This window comes from Myotis brandtii, unplaced genomic scaffold, assembly GCF_000412655.1.
Source record: "Myotis brandtii unplaced genomic scaffold, ASM41265v1 scaffold782, whole genome shotgun sequence".
Lineage (NCBI taxonomy): Eukaryota > Metazoa > Chordata > Mammalia > Chiroptera > Vespertilionidae > Myotis > Myotis brandtii.
Window position 1 is genome coordinate 2,046,275 of NW_005371138.1, and position 9,734 is coordinate 2,056,008.

Sequence of the window (9,734 nt, forward strand, 5' to 3'; positions counted from 1 at the left end):
TAAATGATAATAAAATGATATGCAAATGAGCACCTGCCATTTCTTGGCTGAGGGCAGGTATGCTCTCCTGTTTCAAGATGCAGATGGAGTCTGAGGACAGTTGTTTTGGCCGCCCCTGTCTGGGCCCCAGCATCTCCCAGCCATTACCTGGCTGACTTGTCGCATGCACTGTGCTCTCCCTCTGGAGGGCCAGCATCTCCTACTTCTGAATGCTCCTGCATGGAGAATGGAGATGGGAACATGTGGTCCAGACCTAGCCAGTTTGTTCCAATCCTCTGACCACATGACTAGGGGCAGGCATGTGACCCAAGTTGGTCAATTGAGATTTGCTCTCAAGATTTTTGTTGGAACTAGTAGGAGAAAGCATCTCTTTTTCAGAGGGGTAGGGTGTAAGCTGGAGCTGCTAGTGACCATCTGTCACTGGGGAGGGAGAGGAAGATGGAACCAGAAATACAGACACATCCTGAGGTCAAACACCTGGATCCAGCATGCTTAAAATAGCACACCTCCTGCCCTTCTCAGTCATATATGATAATAACTCTAGTTTTTGTTTAAGCCACATGGGGTTCCTGCCATTTGCAGGGGAAATAGTGCTAATCCAAGGTACTTGGGGTCCCACAATTTCAGTTCAGGAATTAAAGTGAGAAGGAAGGGGACCAAGCTATAAGGAGATCTGCTACCTTACCTGATGAGATAATCACGAAATGCTATAGCTCTTGTTATGTGTTGCCCCATATGTTGAAGGCCCCCCTCCCCCAATGTGACTGTATTTGGAGATAGGTCCTGAGAAGAGGTAATTAGGTTAAATGAAGTCATAGGAGCGGGGCCCTAATCCAAAAGGACTGGCATCCTAACAAGAAAAGAGAGAGACACCACAGATGTGCATACAGAGGAATGGCCATGTGAGGACATTAGCTGGACAGTAGCTGTCTGCAACCAAGGAGAGAGGCCTCAGGAGGAGTCAAATCTGCGATATCTTGATCTTGGACTTCCAGCCTCCTGAACTGTCAGAAATAAATTTCTGTTGTTTAAGCCAGACAGTCTTTGCTAGTTTGTGATGGCAGCCCTAGGACGCTAATACAACCCTCATTTTGCAGACAAGGAAAGCCGCTTTGCCCGAGCTCACACAGCTTCTTCAGGTCTGCTTGATGCCAAAATCATGCTGGCTCCACAGTCCACCCAGCCCCTGCCCACCAGATCCATGGCCTCTCGTAAGAAATAATCAATCTCTTTATTTACAAGTGATTTACAGTTAGAAAACCCAGGTGGGAGGTGGGGCCAGGATGGGGCATGGGATGGCACTTGGGCTCCGGGAGGTCACTTGTCTGCACGGACGAAGGAGGCGAAGACGCTGTCCTTCCGGCTGAGCAGCTTCTCCGGCGTGTCGAACTCGAGGATGGCGCCACGCTTCAGGACGATCACCAGGTCTGCACTCAGGATGGTGTGCACACGGTGCTGAATGGAGCAGGAGGGGGCTGGTCAGGGTGGTGGGGGAAGGCCGGGGCAGCCGATGGCATCCTTCCTGCAGCTTGGAGGCGGAGGAGGCATGGGGCCAGAATGTCCTGGCTCTGCGGTGACTGCCCTTTCCTGAGGTGGCTGTGATTCCAAGCCTCCCATTCACTCATGACATCCTCTCCCTTCACCAGGTCTCAGCTTTGCCCCAGACTTCAGGCTTCACGTCTCAGAGACCCCCACCCCCCATTTCCTATGGAGATGTAACCCTAGCCTAGCTCACTGGGCCTTGGGAAGAGGTGAGGAGGGGGGCTTGGAACTTGAAGAAAGAGAGGGGAGGTCTGAGGATAGCAGGTATAAATCCTCCCCACTCCAAATCCTGCCACCCAGGGTCCCTGCCAGCCTTCTAGACTCCTTACCCTGCCCTGCCCTGCCCCAGGGTCCCCTCTTGATTACCGGGTCCCAGTGAGCCCAAGGGCTGCTCTTTCAGTGGGTGTCCACCCGGCACCCCCTCAACGGGCCCCTTACCGCAATGGTGACCACGGTACGGTCTGCGAAGGCCGTCATCACCACCTTCTGGAGGATGTTTTCCTGCCAGGTTGGAGCAGCAGCTGTTGGCTCACCTGCCCAGTGGTTGTGGTCTGGCCTAGCTTTGGGCATGTGGGGCCCAGGGTTGTGGCCCAGCTCCCATCAGACCCCAATCTTAGCCCCACCTCCTCCCTCTGTCTGGCCCTAGTCCACATAGGACCGACCGGGTTCCTAGCATTCAAGGAGCTCAGCTCTGTGCTTGTGTGTGTGCTGTGAGCTTATGTGGGGTGTGCTGTGGTGGGGGACAGGTGTGAAGTTGCCGTGGATCTGCGTGCAGCTTGTGTGTATGTGGATTATGAACATGCCCGAGGACTAGCTGGAGTCAGGGTCCCCAGCCCTTTGCCTTTTCTGCCACAAATGGCCTTGATGTTCAAGGCAACATCTTGGACATCAGGGCTACTTTGTGCAAATTTTCCCTAACCCACCCACTCTCTCCAAGCCCCCGACCCCATGGATGTGCCCAGGACCAACCGTGGCCATGTCGATGGAAGCCGTGGCCTCATCCATGATGAAGATGCTGGTCTTCCTCACAAAGGCCCGCGCCAGGCAGAACAGCTGCCTCTGGCCCTGGCTGAAATTCTCCCCGCCTTCTGTGATGATGGCATCTGAAATCAGCCCAGGAGAGGAGCAGGGCTGAGTGAATCTTGGGTTGTGAGTAGAGTAGATAGTGTGGCTTGGAGGGCGGGGGCTCAGAAATATGTGATTGTGTGTGGTGAGTACAGGTATGTAGGGTTGCTGTGCCTTAAACAACACGGATGCCACCTGCATGGGTTACAACGAGAAGAGCACCCTCTGCAGTGTGTGCTGCTGGGGCCTGGGCAGTTCTGGGAGGGCTGTGTGCACTGAGCGTGTGCTCCACATGCGGGGGCCTTGCTGGCGTGATTCTCTGAAGCCAAGGCGTGGCCGGCCTCTGCTGCCAAAGGGGCCGCAGCAAATGCAGCGACGGGGTGGGGCAGTCTCCCAGGAGCCTGCAGGAGCGCCCTGTGCTTGCGATTCCCCAGACGGTACTCTTTCCCTCTTTCCGCAAGGACTGGGCAGGCAGGTGGACAGGGAAGGGCAGGACTGAGTATCCCGCCATGGGATCGGGGAGCTGGAAGCTCTGTCTCACAGGGACCCCGACTGTCCTCTCAGTGCCAGACCCTAAACTGACCGTTGTGTGACCCGGGGCAAGTCACTTGACCTCTGAGCTCCCGAATGGGGAGGGCGAGGACTAGATGGTCTCTGGAGTCCTGCCAGACCTCAGACTCCAAACTCTGGACAAACCCAAGGCATGAGTTTTCCCTCCCCGGCCCTTTCGGACATCCAGGCGTCCCTTAGTGCCCGACCAGCCGCTCAGCCCGCAGTAGTTACCGAGGCCTCCTGGCAGCGCCTTCACCACCAGCTTCAGCTGCGCTATCTCCAGGGCCTCCCACAGAGTGCTGTCGGAGCACTTCCGCTCTGGGTCCAGGTTAAATCTGGGGGGTGACACGGAAAGCCCCGTAGGGAGGGGAGCAGGGTCCTGGCTCCATCCCCACGGGCCTTGCAGAGAGTGAGGCTGCTGAAGGGAGCAGTGAGCGAGAACTGATTGACTTGGGGGTCTGGCTGGGAGGTGGGCATTAAGGTGGTGGCACGCCAGACCTGAGGGGAGGGGTACCCCTAGGGACCACGGCCTGCCCAGGCCTAAGGAGAAAGAGAAGGGCATGAGGGTAAAACTCCTCTGAAGAACCAGCTCCAGCCCCTCATGCTCCGGGCCTTGTTCACCCCTCCAGTTTGTGCTCCAGATTCGATGGATGGAGCTGAGCCAGGCCTGGGCGGGGCCCCGGGGCTCACCGGATGGTGCCGCTGAAGAGGACGGGGTCCTGCAGGATGATGGAGAGGCGCGAGCGCAGGGTGTGCAGCGGCAGTTTGGCGATGTCGATGCCGTCAATGATGATGCGCCCTGCGTGGAGACCATGCTACAGGGGGGGCACCACGGTGCTGGGGCTGGGGTCCCCATGAGATGCAGGGGAAGACACTGATTGCAGGGCCTCCTGTGGCATCTGACCATACACCAGGCCCGAGGCTTCATCTGGTGGCTGAGGGTGCCTGTGAGGTGCCGGCCATGCCACTCACCTTCGAACATGTCCACCATGCGGAAGAAGGCGAGAGAGAAGGAGGACTTCCCACTGCCAGTGCGACCGCAGATCCCAATCTGGAAAGAGAGGAGCAGGTAAGCTGCGAGGGCGCTGGGAGCCTGGGGGCGCCGGGAGCCTCTGGTGCTGGCTATGGGGGTGCGCGGGGCTGGGGGTCACAGCGCATCCTCTTGTCCTGGCTTTCTCAGCAGCTTCTGCTTGGCCAGGGCTGGGCCCAGGTTTGGACTTGTTTCCTGCAGTGGGTCCCGAGGGGGCTCCCATGGGAACCCGAAAGCAAGTGCAGGTGTAGATGCTCATTTGCCCGGGCCTGGGCGTGGGCCTGGCTGTGCCTGGTACTTGGCTGCAGGAGAGTTGGGGGCACTAGTGTGTCTCTCTGTGCACGGGTGTGGCAGGAGGCCTGGGTGGCTGAGTGTGGTGTGCAGGCTGTGTCTGTGCGTCCCACCTTAAACTGGAGCCATCTCTGTCCGCATCGCTTCCTGGCCCTTGGGTACCAACAGAAACGACAATAAAGAACGAATACAGAGACAGAGATAGTGACAAAAAGATGGAAGGAGAGGGGCGGTGGCAGAGAGAGCAGAGTGGGGGTGAGGAAGAGGGAATCAGTCAGAGAGGCAGGGCAGAGGGCCAGATGGGGGTTCCCTCCCTGGGACAAGGGTGGCCTCACACTCTGCCCCTAAGGCCCTGCTCTGAAGCTCAGGGGGCAGTGCCCTGGGACAGTCTGACCATCTGCAGTGGGCTTGGGGGGTGCTGACAAAGCCGCTTTAACCAGGGGAGTCTGAGGTGTCCTCCTGGGTGAGTGAGTGAGGGCAGCAGGAGGAGAAGGGGAGAGGGAGGGGTGGGGGAGGTGGGCTGAGCCATGTCAGGTGAGGGGCCTGGGGCTCTGAATGGGTGTGAGAACTGAAGGACCCTGGAGGGCCCCGAGGTGACCCTGTGGGGTGGCCCGCCCTGTGCCCTCCGCCCTGACCTTCTGTCCTGGGGAGATGAGGGCGTTGACGTGCTTCAGCACGGGCTTCAGGGAGCTGTCATAGCGCACACTCAGGTTCTGGATCTGGATCTTCCCTTGGTCCGGCCAGTTCTTGGGGATCAGCGAGGGTGCTGGGGGCCGGGCTGGGGGTCAGCCACCAGGCAAGGGCCACAGCTGGTATCCAGGAGTACCCTACCCCCAGGCTCCCTCCTGGTCCCTTCCACCCAAACACACCCCTCCTCCTGGCCCTCTCCCCAGAAGCCCTCCTGCACCCCTCACCCAGCAGCCCCTCGTAGCTCTCTGCCTCCGTTTTCAGGAGCCCGTGGATGCGTTTCACGGCCCCCAGCTGGATCTCCATGTCCGCCAGGTTCCTCACCATCCAGTTGAGGTAGTTAGAGACCTGTGGGGAGCGAGCCAGTCACAGTCAGTGACCACGTGGTCTATCCCTGGCCACCAGGATGCTCTTCTTATGGTTGAGGAGGGCCTGTCCCCTCCCCCCGCAATATCTTTTGCTGCCCACTGGCTGGCTGTTCAGGTGGCCCTTCCCAGCAGCACAGGGAGACCTGAGTTCCTCACCCACCATCCGTCTGGGGCCTGGGCTCTCCTGCCTGCATGGTCCCTCTGGCATCAGACTCAGAGGAGCTTGGGGTAAGGCCCGGGGGTGTCTCATTTGGGAGAGGTGCCCCGGAATCCCCTGAGCGTGCTTTCTGATCCCTCCCCTGACCTAGCCGCTGCCACTCACCATCAGGGCGTAGGTGAGGCCCAGGCCCACCAGGCCGGCAGAGAGCCCCCTGTGCAGGGAGTTGGAGATGGAGGTCACGGCCGCGATGAGGACCACACATGCACCAATGTACTCCTGTGGAGGGACGGGCTGGCTTGGGCCCTCGGGGGCTGAAGCTACAGTGACCTCCCCGCTCCCCTTCAGAGCAGAGAAGCTCAGCTGAGACTCAACCCCAGCCCCAAACTCAGGTAAATGTCAGCACACACAGGAGGCCTGTGAAGGCTGGACCCACAGGAGACAAAGAGCCCCAGGGCACAGCTATGCTCCCCCTGCTCCCCAGTCACCTGCACACGTGTCTCACCAGCTGGCCCACACATGTACACAACATAAGTGTCATATGACCCACTTCAGACACACACACTCATCAGAGTTAAACACACACCTATTCTCACTATTCGCACCTCAGATTCGCAGTCCCCAGGCAACAACATGGAGAAGAGGGGGCTCCGGTCAGACACTGGGAGGACCACCAGGGCTGGGAGAGGCAGGAGGCCTCGGTGCCCCGCTACGTGTGCACACGAGCTGGTGGTATTCCACACTCTTCCCACCCTCCGGTCCATGTTTGGCCCTTGCTCTGCAGAGCTCCACACCCCTATCAGAAGCCCCTGTCCTGGGGCCCAGGGTGGGGGTGGGTGGCACTTGCCATGCGGACTTCTAGCCATCTGTTGGCAGCCGTGAGGAAGAGGGAGGCGATGTTGTTAGAGTCTGTGTATTCGAGGAGCTTCTGCTGGAACCGGGCCTCGTACCTGGAGGGAGGATGATGGTCTGAGAGAATAATTTGGCCCATGTAGCCTGTGGGAACCTGCCCTGACGCTCTAGGGCAGATGAGACCTGTCTGTACAAGGAAGTCTGGAGGCTTCTTTCCTGCCCTCGTGCCCTCATCACTTCTCTCCTGGGGTTACTGCACATGGGTCTGCCTCCTCTTTCTGACCAGCCTGGGCTCCTGACACCACTCTCTTTGGCCACCCATCAGACCTGGCTGGCTTGGGCACTTGCTTGATGATGAATAACGGAATGGATGAAAGTGGCTTCAGCACTGATCCCAGGGACGCAGTGAGGGACTCAGAGGGACTCCAGACAAGCCTTGGTGGGCACTGGCTTTTCACTCCTGGAAGGTGTTTGTTCTGCTTCGGTTATTTCTGGGTGGAGGGCTTGTGATGAACTCTGTGTGTGAGGAGAGTAAAGTGAGTCTCTGAGGTGAGGAGCGGGCATTTGCACAGTACACGTGGATGTGTGTGGGGTGATGTGGCTGAGGCAGGTGTGAAACCCTATGCCTGCAGGGCTTGATCAAGTGCGTGTGCGAGATGTGCATGTGAGAGTGCAGGTGTGCACGACGGGAGAGTCCGTGGGGTATGTGACCATCTGCGGGGTGAGTGTGTGAGGGTGTGTGAGCTTCTGGGGCAGGTGTGTGATGGTGGAAAGAGCCCCATCTTTGGGGCCATGTGGACCCAGGTTGGAGTCCAGCCCACTCCTTACTGGCTGTGTGTGGACTGAGACTCAGTTTCCTCATCAGATGGTAATAGTTCCTACAGGGACTGCCACAACCTCTGAGCCCAACACCGAGCCCAGTGCTGGGTACTCCTGAAAGGTTTTTGGGGAAAAAGCAGGGCCTCCTAGAAAAACCAGGTCAGACAGGCCTGGGTTCCAAGTCTAGCTAGCACCAGCACTCACTGACTGTGTAGCCTCGAATTGGTTCCTCAGCCTCTCTGGGCCTCTTCTCTTCATCTCAGTAGGGGGCTGCAGTAACTGTGGTGCAGAGTTACTGCAATAGCACAGGTACAACGCTTAATGCACTTGGCTAGTGTGCAATCAATAAATGCTACTCAGCTCTCAACAGGGTGGGCTGCTGGGCAAAAGCCAATGAATTAAACACATCCAAGGGATGATTATAAAGTCCTTCATTCATTTATTTAAAAACCATCCACTGTGTGAGTGCAATGCGGGGGAGGCCTTGCTGGGCAGCAGTTCCCCTGGCCGACCACGGGCTTGGTCTGGGGCTGGTTACAGGATGCTGGGATTTACCCGGATCCTACTGAGAGGGTCTGGCTGCCCTAGGCCCAGCCTGAAGCCTTCAGGACACCAGTTATAAGACAGACATCACCAATATCTAGAGTAGAGGTTAGGCCCGGGGGGTGTCGAGGGGTCTGGAAGTTGAAGGAACTGGGGAAGTTCAGGCTTGAGAAGGGGGCAGGGAGGAGACCCTAGAGCAGCTGTTCTCAACCTGTGGGTCGCGACCCCTTTGGCGGTCGAACGACCCTTTCACAGGGGTCGCCTAAGACCATCCTGCATATCAGATATTTACATGACGATTCATAACAGTAGCAACATTACAGTTATGAAGTAGCAACGAAAATAATTTTATGGTTGGGTCACAACATGAGGAACTGTATTTAAAGGGCCAGAAGGTTGAGAACCACGGCCCTAGAGTCATGTGCCAGACTCCAAGGAGCCTCTGGATGGGAGACAGCACAGGCTTGCAGGGGGCAGGGGATGACCAGGGAGCAGAGCCAAGACCGGAGTGGCGCTCTGTTTTACTCAGACAAGACCCCTAAGAGGCTCTCCCACTGGCCCCAGATGTCCCAAGGTGTGAATTCCAGGGACCCGGGCATCTCTCCCAGGGCTGCAGCTGGACTTTGGGGGCTAGGGGAGAAGATGTCAACCTCCTTGGACCCTCCCAGCTGGTCCTTTGGCCCTAGGGTTACTCTTAGACACAGGGCTTGGTGTCGCAGGGCTCCCGTCACACCCTGCACAGCTATGCCATCCTAAAAATAACCTGGATTCACTCTCTGGTTGAGGCTGAAATACCAGAGCCCAACTATCTGGGTCAGGGGTGTCTGACCTGTCTGGCTGGAGGAGAGATGCACTAATATATCAGTCAGAGATGAATATAACAGCCCCCCTGCCCCAGACAGCCTCAATGTTCCCATCCAGCCCAACATCACAACTCAGGATGGCAAGACGATGGCAGGGGCACTGACGTTTTCAGGGCATTCCTCCAGCCTGGTGAATTCTGTCCATCCTTTGAGTCCTAGCTCCATTGCTACCTCCTCTGTGAAGCCCTCCATGACTGCCCTCCCCTTGTGTGCTCCCACAGCTTGTGTCCCGCCAGGCACTTTCAGAGTACCTGTCACATGGGTTTGTCCTGGCCAGCTCAAAGTCTGGACTGTAAGCGCCTCCAGGTCAAGGGCTCATCTGACTCATCTCTGTTTTAGTGCCTGGCATGGGGCTTAGCACATGGTGCATGCTCAGTAAAGGTTGTTGAATGAATGAGCAGATTCAAGCCTGGGCGCTGAGGGGCCTTATACAGAACAGTAATATAAGCTCTCTGAGTCTCAGTTTCCTTGTCTGAGAAATGGGAATAATCACTGTCACTACCTCGGATTGCAGGGCAGAATGAATGAGATGGGCATGGAAAGAACTCAGCAGTGTTTGGCTTACAGGAGGTACATGCCATTGACCGTGAATCTAACCCATGATCCTTTGGTGTGCAGACTGGTGCGCTATCCACTGAACCACACTGGCCAGAGCTAGGAGATTATCAAAGATGGCCTCATGCTTGCCCATATGACATAAGGTCCTTTCTACATTGATATGTGAGTACTTGTCCCAGCCTCATTTGTTCTGAAATTCTGCCTTAGGTCACAGGGGGCCCGGGCTTGGCTGTGGGGCTGAGTTTTCCTCTCTGGATCATACAGTGGAGCCCACCTGCCCTGACCCTCTGGGGGACATGATCTGGGCCTTGGGGTTTGAGGAGGGGTTTGGAGATGTATGCCCTGGGCCTTCCTAAGTGGAGCTCTGAGAACTGAATCTCATGACCTGTGACCCGGGCCTCCCCCGC

General features: G+C 57.2%; 1 protein-coding gene across 7 annotated transcripts in view; it reads right to left on the minus strand.

The window, feature by feature from the left end:
• Positions 1 to 1,215: 1,215 nt before the first annotated feature.
• Positions 1,216 to 9,734, minus strand: part of ABCC8 (ATP-binding cassette, sub-family C (CFTR/MRP), member 8) — a 70,877-nt gene continuing 62,358 nt past the window's right edge. For 3 of the 7 annotated variants that reach the window (XM_014530955.1, XM_014530954.1, XM_014530953.1), the window contains 10 exons: positions 6,540 to 6,642; positions 5,858 to 5,971; positions 5,395 to 5,515; positions 5,116 to 5,246; positions 4,132 to 4,210; positions 3,850 to 3,958; positions 3,391 to 3,494; positions 2,512 to 2,645; positions 1,981 to 2,043; positions 1,216 to 1,528 (listed from right to left, as the gene is read on the minus strand). In XM_014530955.1, the coding sequence (XP_014386441.1) occupies positions 1,253 to 1,528; positions 1,981 to 2,043; positions 2,512 to 2,645; positions 3,391 to 3,494; positions 3,850 to 3,958; positions 4,132 to 4,210; positions 5,116 to 5,246; positions 5,395 to 5,515; positions 5,858 to 5,971; positions 6,540 to 6,642 (1,234 nt within the window). In that variant the 3' untranslated portion in view covers positions 1,216 to 1,252. Of the gene's footprint in view, positions 1,529 to 1,980; positions 2,044 to 2,511; positions 2,646 to 3,390; positions 3,495 to 3,849; positions 3,959 to 4,130; positions 4,634 to 5,115; positions 5,247 to 5,394; positions 5,516 to 5,857; positions 5,972 to 6,539; positions 6,643 to 9,734 lie in introns of those variants that run through there. The other 4 variants (XM_014530957.1, XM_014530956.1, XM_014530960.1 and 1 more) reach the window with 3 other exon arrangements.